At 45.8% G+C, this 24344-nt stretch overlaps 1 protein-coding gene across 1 annotated transcript in view; it reads right to left on the minus strand.

Moving 5' to 3' along the window:
• LOC144679989 (piezo-type mechanosensitive ion channel component 2-like) overlaps positions 1-24344 on the minus strand; it is a 1019816-nt gene that overhangs the window by 216335 nt on the left and 779137 nt on the right. The window contains exons 21-23 of the mRNA XM_078541050.1: positions 22858-23034; positions 21042-21170; positions 15493-15693 (exon numbers count right to left, since the gene is read on the minus strand). Coding sequence (XP_078397176.1) covers positions 15493-15693; positions 21042-21170; positions 22858-23034 — 507 coding nt within the window. The remainder of the gene's footprint in view (positions 1-15492; positions 15694-21041; positions 21171-22857; positions 23035-24344) is intronic.

Raw genomic sequence — 24344 nt, forward strand, 5'->3', positions numbered from 1 at the left:
ATTGAGTCTGCACCGACATGTGCGAAACACCTGACCTACCTACCTAATCCCATTTACCAGCACTTGGCCCATAGCCTTGAATGTTATGACGTGCCAAGTGCTCATGCCTCTCTCTCTTTCATCCTGCAGGAGGAGTATGTCAGGATCATGGAGCCTGGTGAACTAGCTGTCTGGCTCGTGGTGTGAGAGAGCAAAGGTGACTAAGAAGAGAGCAACTGAGGTGCCTGGCTGCACAGATGGAGGGGTAGTACCCTCGGGAAGAAGAGATGGCTGGGGCTCCCGCATAGTCGAGAGCCACAGCAAGCTGTCGCTGGTTTGGGCCTTATTAGACCCAGGGTCCATAGACGTTGCCTTTCATTCCTGCAGATGACCAAGAACCAGTTTTGCCGAAGACTGCGCATGTCTAGGGAACTGGTCGGTCACATCTGCCAGCCACTGCAGGATTTGGCACGACGGGGACTTGGGGGGTATCCATTGCCAGTGGCCGTGAAAGTGACCGCAGCACTCAATTTCTAAGCCAGTGGCTCCTTTCAGGGGTCCAAGGGTGATCTCTGTGGGATATCACAAGCATTCACCTACCAATGCATCCATGAGGTCACACATGCCACCTTCGCGAGGACACACAACTTTGTGTATTTCATCCAGGACCAGAGCAGCCAGCATGCAAGGGCCCTCGGGTTTTCTACAGGTACAGGGTGCCATCGACTGCACTCAGACCTCTTTCGCAACTATGTCAGCCGCAAGGGATTCCATTCGCTGAATGTGCAGTTGGTGTGCGATGGCTACAAATGCATCCTGCAGGTCCGCACACGGTTTCAAGGGAGTGTCCATGACTCCTACATTCTCAGTCAGTCACAGATCCCTGATATCTTCCATGGTCCACAGAAGCTGCAAGGATGGCTCCTCTTGGACAAGCAGAGGATGTGGCTGATGACACCCGTGCGGCGGCCTCAGACTGCAGCAGAGTGAAGGTATAACCAGGCTTATGCTGCAACTCACAACTTGGTGGAGCGGACCAATGGGATGCTGAAAATGACGTTCTGGTGCCGGGGCCAGTCTGGTGGAGCCCTGCAATATAGTCCACAGAGGGTGTCACGCATCGTTGTCTTCTGCTGCGCCTTTTACAACCTGGCGCTGCAATGGGGAGAGGAGCTGGCTGAGGAGGAGCTGGAGGTCTCCTCAGATGAGGAGGATGCCAAAGGGGGTGAGGGTGAGAAGGTCCTCGATGGCGATTATGATAGGGATGAGGCCATCGCATTAGCCAGACAAGGCAGGCATACTCGGGGGGGGGCCTCATAACTGCTAATTTTGTGGAAGATGATGACAACATGTAGTGAGGAGACACCATAGATCCTCACAATGCATCCATGAATGTTTGACTCCAGTCTGGCCTATGGCAGTGCACTTATCCTCTGTGATAATGCTCCTGTCATGGAGACGCAGTGGAGGCCCTAATAGTCGCCCGATTGCAGGAGGATGATGATGACATGCAGTGGGGACACTCCATAGGTCTTTATGTAGCCCCTGAGAATGTCTGACTCCTGTCTGGCCAAGGGCAGCTCACTTATGCTGTGATCAGGGTCATATCATAGAGACGCAGCCATGAAACTTTAAAAGCACCTAATCCTTTGTCCACCTTCAGTACCTGACCCCTTCAGGAGCACAGTGTCACTGGGTCACAGATGCTGAAGAGGAGGGGGCCAACTCCACCTTAAAGGTGCCACGAGCACAAAGAGAGAATGGTGGTACTCTCTGATGCCTGCCCACAACATTCTGGCAGCAATGACAGGCATTGTTGAGCTGCAGGCATCAGTAATGTGCCCAGGGAGTGTGAGGCCGGAGCATCACTTTGGTCTGATGGCTGCACACAGAACAGGGAAGAGGCCTTGGACTGAGACACCTGCCTTTATCTTGTGCAGAAAGGCTTCACATCTGAGTGACACGGACACTGCTCGTCAGAACAAGGAGCCATAGACAGGGAGACATGCTTGGGAGTTTATTGACAATAGTAAACAGGACGTATAAGTGATTAACACATGTGCCCAGGCTGCGCAACTACATCTTCTTAACTTTCCTATAACTGCCGCTATGTCTTGGTGCTCCCCGGTCATCCACAGCGCATGAGGAGGCAGCCTGCTGACTGCATGTCTGTGATGATCTTGGCAGGCATCTTCTGGAGGGCCCAGACCTGGAGGGCAGCCTGTTTTCCAGGTCCTGTTGTTTGGCAGTGATGCCCTCCTCAGCCTGTGCAGCTAGAGCTCCTGAAGTCACAGGAAGAGGGGATTCGGATGGGCCGGACACTCCTGGAGTTGTTTTTTTTATTCATTCATGAGATGTGGGTATCGCTGGCTAGGCCAGCATTTTTGCCAATCCTTAACTGCCCTCATTCAGAGAGCATTTTTAAGAGTCAACCACATTGCTGTGGGTCTGGAGTCACATGTAGGCCAGACAAGGTAAGGACTGCAGATTTTCTTCGCTAAAGGAAATTAAAGGACAGATGAACCAGATGGGCTATTACAACAATCAGCAATGGTTTCATGATCATCATTAGACTTTTATTTCCAGATTTTTATTGAATTCAAATTTCACCATCTGCCGTGGTGGGATTCAAACCCAGGTCCCCAAAGCATTACACTGGGTCTCTGGAATACTAGTCCAGTGACAATACCACTAAGCCACTGCCACCTGGATGGATGGCCAAAGGGGTTACACCTGCTGATCCTCCTTCCTATGGGTGCGCAAGGGCCCCTGGCCGACTCCTTGAGGAGAAGGGGTAAGTGGAATGACATTGAGCTGCTCCGGACCCCACTCGCATACATACTGGCCATCTATGGCGTCAGCGATTGAGTCCTGGACCAAGGTCTCCATGGCAGACACTGTCCTACCAGTGTTGACCTCGGTGCATTGGCATGCTGGCGCTAACACCTCAGCCTGAAGGCAGACAGACTCCCCCATCATGCCTTTCAATCTGAGGAGTGCAGCAGACACCCCTTCTTGATGTTGCCAAGTTTGACTTTGCAGCCCCAACAACTGTGACATGACCGAGTCCAGAGTCTTGTCATCTGACTCGGACTTAGCAAATTTCCGCCTCCAGCAGTCCTCCGAGTGCCAGACACCTGGGAAGTCCCTGCTACCACCTGCTGGAGATCAGACAGTATGGTATGCTCACCAGATTGTGATCCCGAGTTTATTGTAAAGCTAGGTCCCACCGAGGTGTGTGTCTCTGCGCTGGTGGATGGTGTGGGTGAGTGATGTGACAGGACTTCAAGGAGGGTGCCTCCAGATTCCTCTTCAAAGGTTTCTTCGGGGCTTGATTGAAGGCCCTGGGTCGTGGACTCCATTGGCTGTTTGCCAGATATGCCTGCAGAAGCAAGGGGAGATAATTAGTGCATGGCAGTGGCCTGTGAAACAGGACACATCAGTCACAGCATGGTTGTCTGATGGATGTTACACTGCTGGATCCTCACTTGGTAGAGCACCGCGGCCCTCACCAACAGCACACGACCAGTCCAGATTCTTGCCGGCCAGCTGGATGGCTCTCTTTTCAAAGTCCGTGAGGACCTTGATTTCAGACATTCCTCCACCGGTCTGTGACCTCTCCCTCTTGTTGTGTGCCAGCTTGTCCTGCATGAATAGAGATGGAGAGAGTGTAAGCAGGACAGCTGCCAGGCCAGATGATAAGTATGCTTGGCATGTGTAGGTGGTGAGTGGTCCCATGGACAGGATGAGGACAATGAAGGTATGTGTGAGAAAATGAATGGTAATGTCCCTTGAACTGGTGTGAGTGAGATCCCTGTGGATATGTTAAAAACAAAATACTGCGGATGCTTGAAATATGAAACAAAAACAAAAATTGCTGGACAAACTCAGCAGGTCTGACAGCATCTGTGAAGAGAAAGACAGAGTTAACGTTTCAAGTCCATATGACTCCTCTTCAGAAATTTCAGAATATCCCTGTGGATACGTGATGGGTTTCTGAATATGAGGGTCGAGAGTGATGAGAAGAGTGGCTTAACCTGGCGGAACAGAGGAGATCATTCATCCTCTTGCAGCACTGGGTGGCTGTCCTCTTTTGAAGAGTGTTGGCACTGACCACCACTGCCACTGCCTCCCAAACCAGATTAGTGAAGTTGCTGCTCATCCTGCGGCCAGAGCGGTGGTAGTGGACATCACGGTGAGCCTCCAATGTGTTGAAAAGACGCTCTGGGATGCGTCATTGAACCTGGAGGCTGCAGTCTTTTTGCCTTTCAGAGTCATGTCTTCTTTGCAGCAGTTGTGGCCTCAAAGCACTGAGTGGTGTGTGTGCGGCTGGACTTTAAATATGGTGTCCGGCATGCTAAAACGGCGAAGTGATGGCGTGGCGGGCGAATGAGAGCCCACCCACCATGGAAACGGCGTGTCTCCCAGGAATGCATAATTAATAAGGTGTGTTTGGGACGAAAGGGTGTGAAAAGCTGCCATTGTGGCCAGCAGGTAAGATTTGGCTACCGCACTTAGTGCAAATCTGAAATGATTCCGCCCACAAAATTATTAGCATGCGACCTCCTCCAGCACCTGACGTGCTCACAATCCACCTTTCTATCTTTACGCAGAAGAAGACAGCACATAACAGGTGTGAGAGAGAGATGGGAGGGTGCATGCCCAAAATCTGCCCCCCCACACTAACAGTGGGCTGCCAAGGTGGCAAGGGAGGAGAGTGACCATGCACGTGCTATTGGTGAGGTCAGCTTCCCCCACGCATCCAGTGAGGAAGCATGTTTAATCTATGACAATTGAAACCTGAGGGTGAGGCGCTGTGCTATGTTGGAGGCAGGCTATGCAGTCACTTATTCTCTCCTCTTTCCATTCCAGGTACCGGTAAGAGAGTGAGGCCAGTTCCCCCTCCAGAAATCATCCCGAGCCCATGTGGGACCTCAGAAGAGAATGAGGACTTCTCACCTGTAGAACCATCACAGTAGTCACCTTCACCCTCCACCAGCCCTGATACACATAGATCATAGATCTAATGTAGGCTTGGGCTCACAGTCTGGTGGTCACTGCACAGACATGTATCCACAGCAGGAGATGTCAGTGAAAGCCAAGGTCTCCAGCACTCGGAGGATTGCTGGACAAGAGGCCCTGCTAAATCTGAGTCAGATGATGAGCCGCTGGAATGGTCATGGAGAAGATGCTGGAGATATCAGTGAGACGCAGGGGAAATCTGAAAGGGGATGAGTGGGCTTGAGAAATCAGGAGGCTGTCCAAATCACGCGATTGTTTTGTTTTATTTATTCATGGGGTTTGGATGTCGCTGGCAAAGCCAGCATTTGTTGCCCATCACTGGTTGGCCTTGGGGAGCTGGTTGTGAGCCACCTTCTTGAATGTTTGGTACACCCACGGTGCTGTTGGCGAGGGAGTTCCAGGGTTTTGACCCAGCGACGATGAAGGAGCGGCGATATATTTCCAAGTCAGGATGGTGCAAATGGAGAGTATTCCATCACACTGCTGATTTGTGCCTTGTAGAAAGTGGACAGGCTTTGGTTTCTTAAGCAACTTGATATAGGGAGTGACAAGGTATTGGAGGTGTTAGCAGTGGACAAATCTCCAGGTCTGGATGATTTGTGTCCCAGACTGCTGAAGGAGGCAAGGGAGGAGATCGCAGGGGCTCTGACCCAAATTTTTAATTCCTCTCTGGCCACGGGGGCGGTACCAGAGGACTGGGGAACAGCTAAAGTAGTTCCGCTATTTAAGAAGGGTTGTAGAGTTAAACCAGGGAACTACAGGCCAGTGAGTCTCATGTCAGTGGTAGGGAAACTATTGGAGGAAATTCTGAAGGATAGAATCCATCTCCACTTGGAGAGGCAAGGTTTGATCAGGGATAGTCAGCATGGCTTTGTCAGAGGGAGGTCATGCCTAACAAATTTGATTGAATTTTTTGAGGAGGTGACCAGGTGTGTAGATGAGGGTAGTGCAGTTGTTGTAGTCTATATGGATGTCAGCAAAGCCTTTGACAAGGTCCCACATGGGAGACTTTACAAGAAGGCAAAGGCACATGGGATACAGGGTAATTTGATCAGGTGGATTCAAAATTGGCATAGTTGTAGGAGGCAGAGGGTGATGACAGAAGGATGCTTTAGTGACTGGAAGCCAGTGTCCAGTGGCGTACCACAGGGACCTGTGCTGGGTCTCCTATTATTTGTCATTTATGTAAACGACATAGATGACTATGTGGGAGGTAGGATTAGTAAATTTGCGGATGACACAAAGATTGGCCGGGTGGTTAATAGTGAAGTTGAGTGTCTTGGGCTACAGGAAGATATAGATGGGATGGTCAAATGGCAGATAAGTGGCGGATGGGATTTAACCCTGAAAAGTATGAGGTGATACATTTTGGAAGGAGTAATTTGACAAGGAAGTATTCAATGAACGGCATGACATTAGGAAGTTCTGAGGAACAAAGGGGCTTAGCATGTGTGTCCATAGATCTCTGAAGGCGGAAGGGCATGTTAGTAGGATGGTGAAAAAGGCATATGGGACACTTGCCTTTATCAATCGAGGCATAGGTAACAAAAGTAGGGAGGTCATGTTGGAGTTGTATAGAACCTTGGTGAGGCCACAGGTGGAGTACTGTGTGCAGTTCTGGTCACCACATTATAGGAAGGATGTGATTGCACTGGAGGGGGTGCAGAGGAGATTCACCAGGATGTTGCCTGGGATGAAACATTTAAGTTATGAAGAGGGGTTGGATAGATTTGGGTTGTTTTCGATGGAGTAGAGAAGACTGAGGGGCAACCAGATCGAGGTGTACAAGATTATGAAGGGCATGGACAGGGTGGATAGGGAGCAGCTTAGTTGAAGGGTCAGTTACCAGGGGACATAAGTTCAAGGTGAGGGGCAGGAGGGTTAGAACAAAGAACAAAGAAAAGTACAGCACATGAACAGGCCCTTCAGCCCTCCAAGCCTGCGCCGATCATATTGCCTGTCATACTAAAACATTTTGCACTTCCGGGGTCCGTATCACCTCTATTCCCATCCTATTCATGTATTTGTCAAGCTGCCTCTTAATCACCACTATCGTACCTGCTTTCACCACCTCCTCTGGCAGCGAATTCCAGGCAGTCACTACCGTCTGCGTAAAAAACTTGCCCCGCACATCTCCTCTAAAGTTTTCTCCTCTCACCTTAAATCTATTTAGGGGGGATGTAAGGAAAAACCTTTTTACCCAGAGGGTGGTGACGGTCTGGAATGGACTGCCTGGGAGGATGGTGGAGGCGGGTTGCCTCACATCCTTTAAAAAGTACCTGGATGAGCACTTGGCACGTCATAACATTCAAGACTATGGGCCAAGTGCTGGGAAATGGGATTAGGTAGGTAGGTCAGGTGTTTCTCACATGTCGGTGCAGACTCGATGGGCCGAAGGGTCTCTTCTGCACTGTGTGATTCTGTGATTCTGAGAGGTGCCAGAGGCCATCAAAAGAGTGGCATGTGAGGCAGAGGAGTGCATCTGTGTGCTCCTTGATGTAGTGACACCGACATGTGAGTGCATGGAAGTCTTCATGGACAGGATGGTGGATGCCACAAAACCTTGGTCCAGCAGAATGCCCAGTTTCTGCTGGAGATGCACTCAGACTTGCACTCCATCCCTGTGGGCATGGGTGAGCTTTTGAAGTGGCTACACGAAAGGGTGACAGAGCACCTAGACCTCCCTCAAGGTGCCCCTTCTCCTCAAGAAGTCAGGGATACCCTTGGGCACCCAAAGGGAGAAGAAGCATCAGGGCTCTTCAAGGATGTTCATGCGTTCCAAGTTCCCTCTACCTGTGACCCCATCAGCTCCAGCCTCTGAGACGGCTGAGAAGGCCAGGGTCCTCTAGGTCTCGGGCCTCTAGAAGACGACCACCAACATCATCAGAGACAAGAGGGCATAGTGATCAGCAGGCTGTTTCCACCACTGCTGCGGATCCAACAGAGGGCGCTGGTGAGAAGTGACTGAAGCATTCTGGGAGAAGTCATTGCAGCCACCGCGAATCAGGAGAGAATCGAGGAGAAGGACTCTTGCACTCAACAGGAGGAAGGGCATCTAACAGAGGGCGCTGGTGAAAAGTGACTGAAGCATTCTGGTAGAAGTCATCACAGCCACCGCAACTCAGGAGGGAATCGAGGAGGACCCACTGTCAAAGAATGGAATAGCCCCAAACATTACATTGCTGTAATGTTTCCGTCCCTCCCTCCTCCTCAAACCTAAAAAAAAAGAGAGGAAGAGGCAGTGCCTTCAGTAGTGCACCAGACCTGCCTTCTGAAAGTGGATTTTAAAGAAAAAGCAGCTGATTGGTGAGTAAATCATGGGAGCAGACTCGGAAGGAGGAGCACCAGAGCGGTGAGTATAAATCTAGCTTACCTCGGGGATTCGCGGCCTTGACTCCAGGGAGTAGACTCGGAGGGAGGAGCACTGGAGCGGTGAGTATAAATCTAGCTTACCTTGGGGATTCACGGCCTTGTCTCCAGGGAGCAAACTCGGAGGGAGGAGCACCGGATTGGTGAGTATAAATCTAGCTTACCTTGGGGATTCATGGCCTTGTCTCTAGGGAGCAGACTCGGAGGGAGGAGCACCGGAGTGGTGACCTCGGGGCACAGAGTAACTGAAGCCAAAACTGAAAAAGTGCTGTCACAGGAAAGCTGTGACCTGATTGGTTGGTAGGAAATCTGCACCAAATTTGAAAAACACTGCAAAGCTAATTAATTAATTATCTAAGTAGCGAAAGCTGGGCAGGTGATGTGCTATAGCTGTATGATGTGGGAGTTGGCAGATCCCACTGTCAGCCGCAGTGACCACATCTGCAGCAAGTGTCGGTTGCTGGAGGAACTCCAGCTCAGAATTGATGAGCTGGAGTCCGAGCTCCGGACGCTGCGGCACATCCGGGAGGGGGAGTGTTACCTCGACGCTTTGTATCAGGAGGCGGTCGCACCCGGTAGATTAAGTACTTCAAATCTGGTCAGTGGTCAGGGTCAGCAGGGTGTGACTACAAGTGAGGCAGGTAGAGGGATCCTGTGTTCAGGAAAAGAGGAGCCTCAGCTCTTGACCTTGTCCAACAGGAACGAGGTACTTGCTCCCTGTGTGGATGAGGAAGAGGGCTGTAGGGAGGATGAGCCAGCTGACTGCACAGGAGGCCATTCAAGAGAGGGGAGCAAAAAGGCAAGTGGTAGGTGTAGGGGATTCTATAGTTAGGTCAATTGATAGCTTCCTTTGTAAGCAGGATCGAGAGTCCCGCATCGTATGTTGCCTGCCCGGTGCCAGGTTGAGGGACATCTCTGACCGGCTTGAAAGGATATTGGAGAGGGAGGGGGAAGATCCAGTTGTTGTGGTCCACGTCGGGACAAATAACATAGGTAAGACTAGGAAAGAGGACCTGTTTGGGGATTATCAGGAACTAGGAACTAAATTAAAGAACAGGTCCTCAAGGGTTATAATCTCCGGATTACGACCCGAGCCACGTGCAAATTGGCATAGGGACGCGAGAATAAGGGAAGTAAACACGTGACTAAAGGAGTGGTGCGGGAAAGAGGGGTTCCATTTCGTGGGGCACTGGCATCAATATTGGAACAGGAGGGATCTGTACCGTTGGGACGGTCTCCACCTGAACCGATCTGGGACCAATGTTCTAGCGAAAAGGGTAAATAGGGTGGTCAACAGGACTTTAAATTAGAAAGTGAGGGGGGGAGGGAAGGGTAAAACTCCAAGAAGTATGACTAATGGGAAACAAAGCAGCAGGTTAGCGTGTGGGGGGGTGGATTCAACTTCATGGAAAATTATGAAAAAAACTGAAAAGAAAGGAGAGCCCAGGAGAGGCTATTAAAGTCTCCAGAACACAAAATAGGACAGAGTGTTTGGAAAGGGCTAGGAATCTAACTTCAAGCACATCAGATAAAGGGACGGCAATGAGAAAGGGGACGGGAAATACAGGACTGAAGGTGTTGTATCTGAATGCACGCAGTATACAAAATAAGGTAAATGAGCTTGTGGCGCAGATTGAAATTGGCAGGTATGATGTGGTGGGCATTACGGAGACATGGCTGCAAGGGGATCAGGACTGGGAGCTAAATATCCAAGGATATACATCCTATCGAAAAGATAGGCAGGTTGGCAGAGGGGGTGAGGTTGTTTTGTTAGGAAGAAATGAAATTAAATCGATAGCAAGAAATGATGTAGGGTCAGATGATGTAGAATCTGTGTGGGTAGAGTTGAGGAAACGCAAAGGTGAAAAAACCATAATGGGAGTTATGTACAGGCCTCCGAACAGTAGTCAGGATGTGGGGCACAAGATACACCAGGTGATAGAAAAGGTATGGAAGAAAGGCAAGGTTACAGTGATCATGGGGGATTTCAATATGCAGGTAGACTGGGAAAATCAGGTTGGTAGTGGATCCCAAGAAAAGGAATTTGTGGAATGTCTACGAGATGGCTTTTTGGAGCAGCTTGTGGTGGAGCCCACTAGGGAACAGGCAATTCTAGATTTAGTGATGTGTAATGAGGCAGATTTGATAAGGGAGCTTAAGGTGAAGGAACCCTTAGGAGGAAGTGACCGTAATATGATAGAATTTACCCTGCAATTTGACAGGAAAAAGCTGGAATCAGATGTAACGGTATTACAGTTGAATAAAGGCAACTACAGAGGCATGAGGGAGGAGCTGGCCAGAATTGACTGGGAGATAAGCCTAGCAGGAAAGACAGTGGAACAGCAATGGCAGGAGTTTCTGGGAGTAATTTGGGAGACACAGCGAAAATTCATCCCTAGGAAGAAGAAGCATACTAAAGGAAAGACGAGGCAACCATGGCTGACAAGGGAACTCAGGGACAGCATAAAAGCTAAAGACAAAGCATACAATGCGGCGAAGAGCAGTGGGAAACCAGGGGATTGGGAAGCCTACAAAGACCAACAGAGGACAACTAAAAAAGAAATAAGGAGGGAGAAGATTAAATATGAGGGTAAACTAGCCAGTAACATAAAAGAAGATTGCAAGAGTATTTTTAGATATATAAAGGGTAAGAGAGAGGCAAAAGTGGACATTGGGCCACTGGAAAATGATGCTGGAGAAGTAGTAGTGGGGAACCAGGAAATGGCGGAGGAACTGAATAGGTACTTTGCGTCAGTCTTCACAGTGGAAGACACGAGTGACATCCCCAAAGTTCAAGAGAGTTGGAGGGCAGAGGTGAGTGTTTGGTAATGGTGGCCATTACCAAGGAGAAGGTGCTAGGAAAACTGAAAGGTCTGAAGGTGGATAAATCACCTGGACCAGATGGATTACACCCCAGAGTTCTGAAGGTGATAACTGAAGAGATAGTGGAGGCATTAGTGTTGATTTTTCAGGAATCACTGGAGTCAGGGAGGGTCCCAGAGGACTGGAAAATAGCTAATGTAACCCCCCTGTTTAAGAAGGGAGTGAGGCAAAAGACGGGGAATTACAGGCCGATTAGCCTGACCTCGGTCGTTGGTAAGATTTTAGAGTCCATCAAGGATGAGATTTCAGAATACTTGGAAGTGCATGGTAAAATTGGGCAAAGTCAGCATGGTTTCATCAAGGGGAGGTCATTCCTGACAAATCTGTTAGAATTCTTTGAGGAGGTAACGAGTAGGTTAGACAAAGGAGAGCCAATGGATGTTGTCTACTTGGACTTCCAGAAGGCCTTTGACAAGGTGCCGCACAGGAGGCTGCTCAGTAAGGTAAGAGCCCATGGTGTTAGAGGCAAGGTACTAGCATGGATGGAAGATTGGCTGTCTGGCAGGAGGCAGAGAGTGCGGATAAGGGGATCCTTCTCAGGATGGCGGCCGGTGACTAGTAGAGTTCCGCAGGGGTCAGTGTTGGGACCACAACTTTTCACTTTATACATTAATGATCTAGATGAAGGAACTGAGGGCATCCTGGCTAAGTTTGCAGATGATACAAAGATAGGTGGAGGGACAGGTAGTATTGAGGAGGCGGGGAGGCTGCAGAAGGATTTGGACAGGTTAGGAGAATGGGCAAAGAAGTGGCAGATGGAATACAACGTGGGGAAGTATGAGGTCATGCACTTTGGTAGGAAGAATAGAGGCATAGACTATTTTCTAAATGGAGAGAGAATTCAGAAATCTGGAGTGCAAAGGGACTTGGGAGTCCTAGTCCAGGATTCTCTTAAGGTTAACTTGCAGGTTGAGTTGGTAGTTAGGAAGGCAAATGCAATGTTGGCATTTATTTCGAGAGGACTAGAATATAAAAGCAGGGATGTGCTGCTTTATAAGGCTCTGGTCAGACCATATTTCGAATATTGTGAGCAATTTTGAGCCCCGTATCTCAGGAAGGATGTGCTGGCCCTAGAGAGGGTCCAAAGGAGGTTCAAGAGAATGATCCATTAGTAGGAGAGACTAGGACCCGAGAGCACAGCCTCAGAGTAAAGGGAAGACCTTTTAGAACAGAGATGAGGAGAAACTTCTTTAGCCAGAGAGTGGTGAATCTATGGAATTCATTGCCACAGAAGGCTGTGGAGGCCAGGTCATTGAGTGTATTTAAGACCGAGATAGATAGGTTCTTGATTGGTAAGGGGATCAAAGGTTAGGGGGAGAAGGCGGGAGAATGGGGTTGAGAAACTTATCAGCCATGATTGAATGGCGGAGCAGACTCGATGGGCCAAATGGCCTAATTTCTTATGGTCTTATGGATTTCGGGGAAGCACCTGGACATAATGGTAGCGTAAGTAAAATTTGGAAGTATTAAGTTCACTTTGGTTGCACGGTTGTAGAATCATTGTAAACAGTTGGTGTACCTTTGAAAATATATTAATCTTCACACATGACAGAGCTGTCCTGGGTTTTCTTTTGCTGCTGGTGTTATTGCCTGTGCACATACCCTCTTCCCCTGCACTTCCAGGTGGCAACTCAGGTTGGATCGATGTCCCCCTGAATCATGGCTGTGCATAGAGGCATTGATCTTCGTCAAGGCCCTTGAGAGCCATGTGCGAGAAGCCTCCCAAGTACAGTGTTACCTTTCCCTCCACTGCCCTTCTGGGTCTAGTGAGAGACCTTTCCCTTGTCAGGATGGATTAGCAGGGTTCCCTAACTTTCAGCTCGACGCACCCGATGACCCTCCTCCCAAGCAGCATTTCTTGATCTGGACATTGAGGGTGTGGACTCAGTGCTGGGTCTTCGCATGAGGCTGGTGCGCTTGAGCTTTCAAATTGTTTCCAACACCTTCCACCCTCCTCCTGTAACTCACACCACCCTACCCCCGCATCACCATTGACCCCCCCACCCCCACCAGTGTTACCTTCACCTTCCCATCTGACCCTTGAAACCCGCCCATTGTCCTTCAGCTCATCACCATAACCCTTCACATGCCTTCCCTCCCGATGACCCCGCGCCTATCATGGTCCCCATGCCTGTCCTGATCCTGCCCACCCCTAAGGTATCCCCTCCAGCCACTCAAACCAGCCCTTCAGCCGTCACAGAAGGACCCTCACCCTCCTACCCTATCACTGCCCCCCAAAATTGCACCATTGACTCGACCGACCTCTCCCTTTGAACCTTCCCCTCCCACTCACTGTCCCATGCTTCCCCCCCTGACTGTCCCATTGTTCTGCTCCTCACTGTCTCATGTTTCCCCTCTTCACTGTCCCCTGCTTTTCCATGGCCCCTCCACTGCTCCCGGTCCGTTACCCCCACCCTCCCCCTGCAAGGCTCCATGGTTTCATCTACCCCCCCACCTGCTCACCCCCCCACAGCCCCCCACCAGCCTTCCCAAACACCCCCCCCTATAACCTCCCCTCACCCTGCGTTCCAGAACCCTACCCCGTCTTGTCTGCCCTCCCCTCATGAGACTGAGATGAGGACAATATTTTTTATGTGAGTTGTTATAATCTATAATGTGCTGCTCAAAAGGATGGTGGAAGCAGATACAACAAGTGAAGAGGGCACTCAGTAGAGTGCATACCTCTGCCATGCTACGTTAGCTCAATATTATTACAATTAAGCTGCTCTTCCTTGAGGTTTTTCCCTGGCTGATTGATGCTCTGTAAATACAAAGCTGAAAAAATAAATCTTTTTATTAAGAGTTTTCATCTCACTGAGAAGGCTTCAGGTCAATCCACATCCAACAACCTGCTCTGAAAACTCTGCTCATATTTTGACACTGTGACAATCTGCACCACAGCAGCTGAGACAGTCCATAGCATTCTAAAACAATCAACAACATTCTAAATAAAACAATCCACAGCAGTCTTAAAAAAAAAAGTCAGTCTGCCCTATCTCCCAATGTTACCGGATCCTTTAAAAAATTCCAGGATCCGGATCTACATCTACGGCAAAAAATAATCAGCCCTTCCTTGGGCTATGCTCTACCTGTGTATTAAGTTTTGCTGAGATCTGTCCATTAGTTTTTGAGACATATTGTTTACAAACAGACTAACAAACAGAGGCAAAAACATTACCTCCACCCACCTTGGCTGGCAGAGGTAAAAATAACTTTCAATAGAGAATTGGATAAATACTTGAAGGGAAAGAATTTTCAGATCTGTAAGGAAAGGGAAATTGACCAGGACTAATTGGATAGCTCTTTCAAAGAACCTGCCTGCATATGCATGATGGGCCAAATGCCCTTGGGAGATCTTCCCATAGGTGGTCAATTAAGAAGACAGCAAGAGGGTTCCTGAAACTGCAGGCCAAATCAGTGGGCCATCAGCCTTAGAAACACACCGGACTCTGTGGCAAGGTTGGTCCTGTCACCGTAGGACGTGGATTGTGAGAGCATCTCCATCCTGAAGTGCCCTCTGAAGATATTCACTTTAATAAAATAAATGATGACCAGCAGCAGCCAGGCAACCCTGTTAAGGGTAAAGCCCTCCACAGGCTAGATAGCAGCCACAGCTGTGGCCCGCTGATGGCTGAGGCTTCAGTTATGCGGGAACAGGAGTTAGAACACAGGGCCTCGCAGGCCCCCCAGTCAAGCCACTGGCAACCTGCCTCCAGGCACCTGTGGGACTTAACCCTCAGTGGGGACTCATCCACCACTGGGAAGTTCCTGGCGGTGTTCCCAGTCAACCCAAATTTATTCAAGTTGTCTGCCTGCCGTTGAGGATAGCCATTGCCAGTGATGACCTGCCTCTGGCAAGATTGTCAAAAGGTGGGAACGCATCAGACCGTTGACACAAGGTCAAGTTTTGAAACTTTCCTCTCCATCCTGCCTTCAAGCCGCCCCTTCTGTGTTGGAACATTCTACTATGTTACCAAAAACTGAGCAGCACAGGGATTCAAGGGCAATTAGGGATGGGCAATAAATACTGGCCTAGCCAGCAATGCCCACATCCTGTGAAAGCATTAAAAATAAAATTCAAACCAGTGATTCCCACCAGCGTGGTGCAGTGCTGTCTTAATACTCTACAATTTGTTTCCAATCATTCACATCTTTTAATGTACTATTCTGTTTCTTTGGATATTTATGATTACTAAGGTAGATAAGTAAGAATTTATTTAAAATCTATATGCTGCATACCTCCAGCCCAAACTTGTAGAAGAAGTAATTTATGAAATACTTGGCACAGTTCACCAGTCCATTATCCAAGTGTTGTCTTGTGATGCCATGAAAGATGGTTTTCGTTACTGGAGGTGCAAGGTTATTGCGGAGCCTAAAGTACTCCTGATGACGATAGATTGTCACTTCAAATGCTAAAACAGCGAGAATCAACAGGTTGTTCTAGAAGAGAGAAAAAAACATAAATTTGCTACGCTTGAAGTTTCTGAAGATATATTTTGAGCTAACTTTTACAATATTCAAAATCTGTAGACATCCCAGAAAGTCAGAAGGTACTCTTGGTGTCTGTGTCCGTACAACGCATTATTTGGAAGTGCAGTTACTGTTGTTATGTAGGTAAATATAGCTGCTGCATTGTAATCAGCAAACCTCCAGAAAAAAGCAATGAGATAAATAATTAAAAGCAAAAAACTGGGGATGCTGGAAATCCAAAACAAAAACAAAAATACCTCTCCTCACCGTCCAAGGGCCCAAACACTCCTTTCAAGTGAAGCAGCATTTCACTTGCACTTCCCTCAATTTAGTCTACTGCATTCGTTGCTCTCAATGCGGTTTCCTCTACATTGGAGAGACCAAACGCAGACTGGGTGACATTGCAGAACACCTACGGTCTGTCCGCAAGCATTACCCAGACCTCCCTGTCGCCTGCCATTTCAACACTCCACCCTGCTCTCATGCCCACATGTCCGTCCTTGGCATGCTGCATTGTTCCAGTGAAGCTCAACGCAAACTGGAGGAACAGCACCTCAAATTCCGACTAGGCACTTTACAGCCTTCCGGACTGAATATTGAGTTCAACACTTTTAGATCATGAACTCTCTCCTCCATCCCCACCCCCTTTCGGATCGCTCCCCCTTTTTTTCCCAATAATTTATATAGATTTTTCTTTTCCCACCTATTTCCATTATTTTAAAATGTATTTCCATCCATTGTTTTATCTCTACCTTTTAGCCTTTTTCGATTCCTTCACCCCATCCCCACTAAGGCTATCTGTACCTTGCTTGTCCTGCTTTCTACCCTTAATTAGCACATCCCTTAGATAATATCACCACCTTCAACACCTCTTTGTCCTTTTGTCTGTGTCATCTTTTGGTTATCTCCACCTATCACTAGCCATCTATCCAGCTCTACTTGTCCCACCCCCCCTTAAACCAGATTATATTTCACCTCTCTTCTATTTTTACTTAATTCTGTTGAAGGGTCATTCAGATTCGAAATGTTAACTGTGTTCCTCTCCGCAGATGCTGCCAGACCTACTGAGTTTTTCCAGGTATTTTTGTTTTTGAGATAAATAATTAGTTCATCTGTTTTGGTTAAGCAAGGAACGGCCTCACCAGAATAGTACCATTGAGTCTTTGACATGTATCTGAACAGACAGACAGAATCAGATAAAAGAAAAGAATAGCATTTCTGATAATAATAGCACAGCTTAGTCAAGACTTTCACGTTCTGGAGTGGAGTTTGAAGCCACGAGCTCCTGAATTAGGAAGCCAGATAGTTACTAACTGAGCAATTCCGACAGTTAGGAACAGTAAATGATGGGAATGTATGGGAAATACAAGACAAGGAAATAGATTTTAAAAAATGAAACATAATGAAAGGATGAATTGGAATTTTCAGAGCCCTTGTTGAGTTCGAAATATTATCACATGTATCAGTCTTTCCTTTGGTGAGTTCAATGGACATCTGATACTTAAAATTTAAATTCCAAAGTATACTTTATTGTTTTTAAGGCACCGATTTAATTTCAACACAACATACAGTTAATGTAGAGAAATATTCCAAGGTATTTCAAAGAACTGTAGTCAGACAAAAGTTGACACTGAGCAGGATCAGGAGATTCTGGGATGATTGGTGAGTAGATCGGTACAATTATAAGATAGGAGCTGCAGAATTTTGAATGAGGACATGTTTATGTGGGTGGAGGATGGCAAGTTGATCAGGAAAACATTGGAATAGTTGAGTCTGAAGGTGACAAAGGCATGAATGAGAACTTAGGCAGATGATGGACTTAGGCAAAGGTGGTGATGTGGAGGTGGAGCTAGTTAGTCATTCTCACGGAAAGGATATAGAGTCATAAGTTGAGTTGAGGTTCGAAACAATTTGGTTCAATCTAAAACAATAACAGGGAGTAAAGTTAGAATTGGTGGTAAGGGTACACTGTTTGTGCTAGGGACCAAAGAAAATGACGTTGCTCTTTCCACTGTTTAATTGGAAGAAATTGTGGCTCATCCACGATTGGATGTTGGACAAGTAGTCTGACAATACAGAGACAATCAAGAGAGAGGTTGGGAGGTAGAGTTCAGTGTCAACAGTGTACATGTGGAACCTGATGCCGTGGCCTGGATTTTAGCCTGGAGATAAGTTTTGTGCAGGGGGAGCGGGGTAGGGTGGCAGAGGTATGGCGTGGAAACCTAGAAGGATGGGTTTCCTGAATGCCGTGCAGAATTTAACTGCTGAGCTGCCGTAACCCAGAGTTTAAAAATCTGAATGGAAGGAATTTCAACTGGAGAAGACCAGCAGTGGGGCAGAAACCCATTTGCACTTCAAGTGGGCTTTGCCGTGGTTCTTTAACTCAACCATGTCATCAGCATCCTGCTTTCACGTCCTCTGCCAATCAGAGAGGGTAAGCAGATGGTGTGGCAAATCTGTCAAAGAACACACTTTGAGGAGAAGTCCTGTGAGCAGCAGCCTCTTACTTACGCAAGACAGCAGATATTCAGTTTCGCTGTTTGAAAGCTTCTCAGCCTGTCCGTTCCTTCGTGTATTTAAGATTACTGAGGCACAGACAAGTAAGATTTTATTTCAAATCTATATGCTACATACCTTCAACCCAAACTTGTAGAAGTAGTTTATGAAATACTTGGCACAGTTCACCAGATCATTATCTAGGTGTTGCCTTGTGATGTCATGTTTGAAAATGGAGGTGCAATGTTACTGTGGAGCCTAAAGTACTTCTGATTGACTTGGTGGAGGCCTTTTGAGTAGAAGTTTGCTTCACAAGGCCAGAATCCAGGAAAGCAGGTAGGTGTATTGGAGGACTGAGAGAGATTATAGCAGGAGGATGCAGACTGCATATAGTGGCTACACTTCAAAATTAATTAATTAACTGTAAAATAGCTTGGGACAATTTGGAGATGACCTTCCATGAGAGTCTGAGCCTCTTGAGGCACTGGTCAGGAGAGCTGATCCTTTGCCAGAAGTCCCTTTGTTGGGGATCTCGCTTCCTTCCAGATGGATCTCTGTGTCTATTCCATCTGTCTATGGAAGGGCATGCAGCTGAGGAAAAGGCAGTTGGTGCTTCTGATGATGTTGCTCCTGCTGTTGGAACAGTTGGCAGTGGTGTGATCTCAGCTCTTGACCATCAACAGAGGTAGCACATAAGAGTTGCATAAACTGCTCCCATGCCATGCTGAAGGGTGCTGCATATGAGTGAACTGACGAACAGGAGAAGTGCCTTCCACGAAGTTGGCAATCACCTGTCCAGCAGCGAAAGCAATCTCTGAGAGAACAACAGTTTCTCAATGGCCATGGCTGGAGCTCTTCAGTGTAACTGATTAAAACTTTCCCAGCTTGTCAGTTTTACTGAAGAAACTCTTCTAGCTATGCGCTCGCCTTGGTGATCCTGGTGAATTGCCGCCAGGTCAAGACACAGGTTCCACAGCTGAGAAATCCAGCATTCAGGGCTATAGAATTGGCTTTTTAACAACTCAACAATGACTTAGTTACTCACTCAACAGATCAAAAGGAGTTGACTGGTCTACCCCAGTCCTGACCTTCGAAAAGCCAGAATAGGGCAGGACCATGTTGGGTGTTCGACCAGACATCAGTTTCTGAGACAATCCCACCCCACTTGTCCCTGAACCTACCTCCAACAGCCTGGAAAAATTATGTCCTTATAATTTAATGGAAACATATTAAAGTAGACCCACGATAGCTGTTTGCTTTTGGGTCTAGCCAGTCCTACTATGGCCAGAAGCACAGCTCTTAATGTTTGCAGTAAATTACTCAAAATCCTGCAGTGAATTAGATCAATTATGTAGCATGTTCTGCAAATTCTTGTGATACTATTAGAGGAATGATGCCAGATCTAATTTTTTTACACCTCCCCCCCTCCCTTCCATTAATCTACCTTTCAATGTCTCAGAAGTTGAATTCCACATTGAAGTTGGTCTTTAAAGAGATCATGTATTCTCTAGAGTTTAGAAGAATGAGAGGTAATCTTATTGAAATTTACAAAATTCTTAGAGGGCTAGACAGGGTAGTTGCAAGGAGGATGTTTCCCCTGGCTGGGGTTCTTGAACCAGGGGACACAGTCTCAGAATAAGGGGCAGGCCATCTAGGACTGAGATAAGGAGAAATTTCTTCACTCAGAGGGTAGTGAATCTTTGGAACTTTCTACCCCAGAGGGCTGTGGAGCGCAGTCATTAAATTTGTTCAAGTCGGAGATCAATAGATTTCTGGATACTAATAACATCAAGCAATATGGGGATAACATGGGAAAATGGTGTTGAGGTCAATGATCATCCATGATCTAGTTGAATGGCAGAGCAGGATTGAGGGACTGAATGGCCAACTCTTGCTCTTATACATGTGCTTGTGGAGTTCCCAGTGCTTATAATGGGGATTGAGAACACTAAGTCAAATTTTCTTAGAGATTTTTTTAATATAGTTTTGTTTTTATATTTGTTTTATCTTGTGCTTTCACTGCTCTTAAAGAAGCATAAGGCCTATTCTTAAATTAGAGTCATTTAATTAAAATAATCTAATGAATAATCTAGTTAAACACTAAATTCCAGCTTTCACAATTCAATTTACTTGATAATCCAATTGTTTTCAGTTCAAACAAACAAGCATATTATTAGGAGTACATACTAATACGAGAGCAAAATAATGCGGCTGCTGGAAATCTGAAATAAAAACAGAAAATGCTAGAAGTCATGAAAACTATGCCTAAGACTGAATAGACAAAAGAGGGTTCTCTCAGTGCAAAATGTCAAATGATTCAATAGTTATCTGACACTTGTCAGATAACTATTTAATCATTTGACATTTAGCACTGATCAGTGTCGGTGTATCGATTTCTTGGGCTTAAACCGTTTGTTGCAAATAGCATGGGAATATGATATAAACACTCCTCATTGGTATCTTCTGTAAATCTGAGTCGAACTTGAAAAGTCAGGGTTTGATCACAAACACTTTATGCAACAATCATCATTTTCACTGATCACTAATAAATGTTGCATTTACCTACAGTTTTTAAAGCCATTGGCGGATGATAGTGTTCACACTTTGACTCAATAATGGAAGCATTCATTTGTTTTAATGTAGGCAATGTTGTGCATAAGTCAATGCTGAAGGATGTACAAAAGATCACAGTCCACCTGGGGCATAATTTCTATGTTGATTTCAAATTCAAATTCATTCCTTGATCCCTTCTGAGAAAACCATTGTGTTTTCTTGAATAAATGCTAGAATAAAAAAATAGGTAATTTATAGTAAATTCATACCTTAAGGTATACCAGAAGTGGAGAAGATTTTCTTAGTCCAATCCAATTTGCTGGATCAACAGGGCTGGCATAAAGCACTGATTTGTTCAACGTCTCAATTTTCTCTACATTTGTCTCATTGAGTTGTGGCTGAGGAATTAAATGTCCTAGTATGTTACTTAGAGTATTAAGTATATAAATAGTTAATAGTACTAAATGCATCGATTTTCAGTTATTTTCCCTTTCAATGGAAATAGTTGACTAATTTTAATAATTTTAATGACTAATAATAACTGACCAAAAAAAAACCCATTCTATTAGAAAAGTAAAAAAATGACCAATGTTAAACCAAATATTAAAAAATTGAATGGAGAGAATTTCAATTGGAGAAGGCTAGCAGTGGGGCAGAATCCACTTGCAATTGAAGTGGGCTTTGCCATCGTTCTTTAACTCAACCAAGTCGTTAGAATCCTGCTTTCGCATTCTCTGCGAATCAGAGAGAGCAAGCAGATGGTACAGTAAATCTGTCAAAGAGTACACTTTGAGAAAAAGTCCTGTGAACAGCGGGCCCTTACCTAAGCAAGACAACAGCTATTCAGTTTCGCTGTTTGAATGATTCTCAGCCTGTCAGTTTCACTAAAGAAGCACTACCCACTGTGCACTTGCCTGGTTGACGTTGGTGAGTTGCAGAGAACTTGGAAAATTTGCACTCTAGCTATTAAAGCCTGAATGCTGGGTTAAATTAATAGCTGATTGGCTGTTTGAACACGTCTTCTACCCATCTACAAAGCCACCTGGACCAAGCCAGACGTTCCCGACCAGACGTCTCTTTTTTGAGATTTAATGACCCCCTGTCCCCTGCCAGCACCAAAACCCACCCAGCTTGGCAGTTAAAATTCTGCCTTATATCTTACAGAACACAAATATATGTATATATATATATTCAAAAATATTCCACAAAAAAAATAGAAAAATAAAGTGACAGATTCATAAACATGTACTAATATGTATTTCCAATGAGACAGGTCCATTACATACCTTAAGGGAAGAAAAGATAATCACTACCTGAAGCAGAGGAAGATAAGGAATGTGGACGGTGGGGTGGGTGGGGATGCGGGAAAGAGTGTTGAGATTGGGTCTGGATTGTTCTAAAGAAGAGTCAGCACAAAGTTGAAAGATCTCCTTCTGTGGTGTGAGCTTCTACCTTTCTAACTCTTCCAGATGATCTCATACTTTTTTTCAGGAGTCATGATGAAATATTTAGCTAAGATGATTTGGCAATCATGGTGCAAGACAAGCTGAAGGACCAGCTGGTCTTTTACTTGCTGTTTATTTCGTATGTTCATATTCCTAGCACTTTTCACCTTAGTCTCGATGGAAAAACATGCTGATAATCTGACAGATTTTAATAATGACTGGAGTTCTCACTTGCTCCTTGTGCCTTCTTGAGTCTTGTCACACTATGCCTCAATTCAGACTGGAAGGGAATATCAGGGGAGTACAGCAAGCCAAACTACAGAGCATATAATAACCATTCCGGGGGTTATCAACATGCAGAAAAGCTATTTCTCAGAACTCCGATATCTCACATTTATTGTTATCAACTATGAAAGACAATGTAACAACAATATTAATTACTGCTTGTTATATATTATTTTAACAATGCTGCTTTCAAGGGTCCATTTCAAATAAAATAAGTGAAGGAAATGCACATACATCAGGCTATAGGTCAGGCTCTCTGTTTAATATCATAATTATAAACTCATATTCCTGGCAAGTAGTCAGCAATTGAAATTATAGGAACACAAATGGAAAATTATTTAAATTATATACTCACAACTGTACAGTTAGAAGAGTAGTTTGAAGGCTGAACAGAAGATAGTTGGTATAACATTTTACACACAATGATTATACAGGTCATGACTGTGCAGACACTTGATGCCAATGGACGTAATTTTACATAAGGCAAAGCAAAGGCCCATGAAATTAAGAAAACGTAATTCAACACGGAAACCTGCAGAAGAAGTACACTTATATCAGTCTTTCACATTTAGTGCTGAGTTTAGAAGCAAGTTAATTTGATGACCTTATGAGAGGAGAAGCCATTATATTGTTATCTCAGCAAGGCGGTTATTCATATAGGGAATCTGCACTGAAGACAAGGATGTTGGGCCAGAATTTGCTGCCTTGTCAAAATAGCAGTGAGGCTAATAGCACTTGCTGTTACTTATGCACAAATGGTACAGGAGGTCAGCAGATTTTTAAAAATTCATTCATGGGATGTGGGCATCACTGGCTAGACCAGCATTTATTGCCTATCCCTAATTGCCCTAGTTCAGAGGGCATTTAAGAGTCAACCACATTGTTGTGGGTCTTGAATCACATGTAGGCCAGACCAAGCAAATTTCCTTCCCTAAAGGACATTAACAACCAGATAGGTTTTTACAGCAATTGACAATGATTTCATGGTTATCATTAGACTTTTATTTCCAGAATTTTATTGAATTCAAATTTCACCATCTGCCGTGGCAGGATTCAAACCCAGGTCCCCAAAGCATTACCCTGGGTTTCTGGATTATGAGTCCAGCGACAATACCACTATGCCATCACCACCCCCCTGCCCTTGCACAATATAAGATGAATATCCTAAAGTTTCTGTTTGGGTTGTGCTGCTCCATCATTAGTTTTTCAAAAACAGCCTTTCTTTTCCGCCTCAGTATTAAATGTTGCGAAGTACAGTCACATAGTGGTTATGTAGTATCCAGAGATATAAGTTCAATTACCACCATGACAGCTAGGGAATTTAAATTCCATTAATTAAGTAAAAATCTGGAATAAAAAGCTGTCATCAGTATTGGTGATGATGAAACAATTGGATTGTTGCAAAAACCTATTTGGTTCACTTTAGGGAAGGAAATCTGTTGGCCTTATCCATTCTAGCCTATATGTAGGAAACCAAAAACAGGAGTATGCCATTTGGTTTCTCAAGCTTGTTCCATCATTCAGTGAGATTATGATTAATCTGTGAGATCATGATTAATCTGTGACCTAACTCCATATTCCTTAATACCCTTGCTTAACAAAAACTCATCGATCTAAGTTTTAAAATTACCAACTAATTTAACATCAATTGCTGTTTGTGGAAGAGAGTTCCAAACACCTGCTACCCTTTGTGGTTTCCTATGAAATGGCCGAGCAAGTCACTCAATCATATTCAAGGTGGCAGCTCATCACCAAGCCTTCTCAATGGCAATAAGGGATGAGCAACAAATGCTGACCTTAGTGACACCCACATCACGTAAACAAATTTAAAAAAGTGTGATA

This window comes from Cetorhinus maximus, chromosome 4 (genome assembly GCF_964194155.1).
Source record: "Cetorhinus maximus chromosome 4, sCetMax3.hap1.1, whole genome shotgun sequence".
In the NCBI taxonomy this organism is placed as follows: Eukaryota; Metazoa; Chordata; class Chondrichthyes; order Lamniformes; family Cetorhinidae; genus Cetorhinus; species Cetorhinus maximus.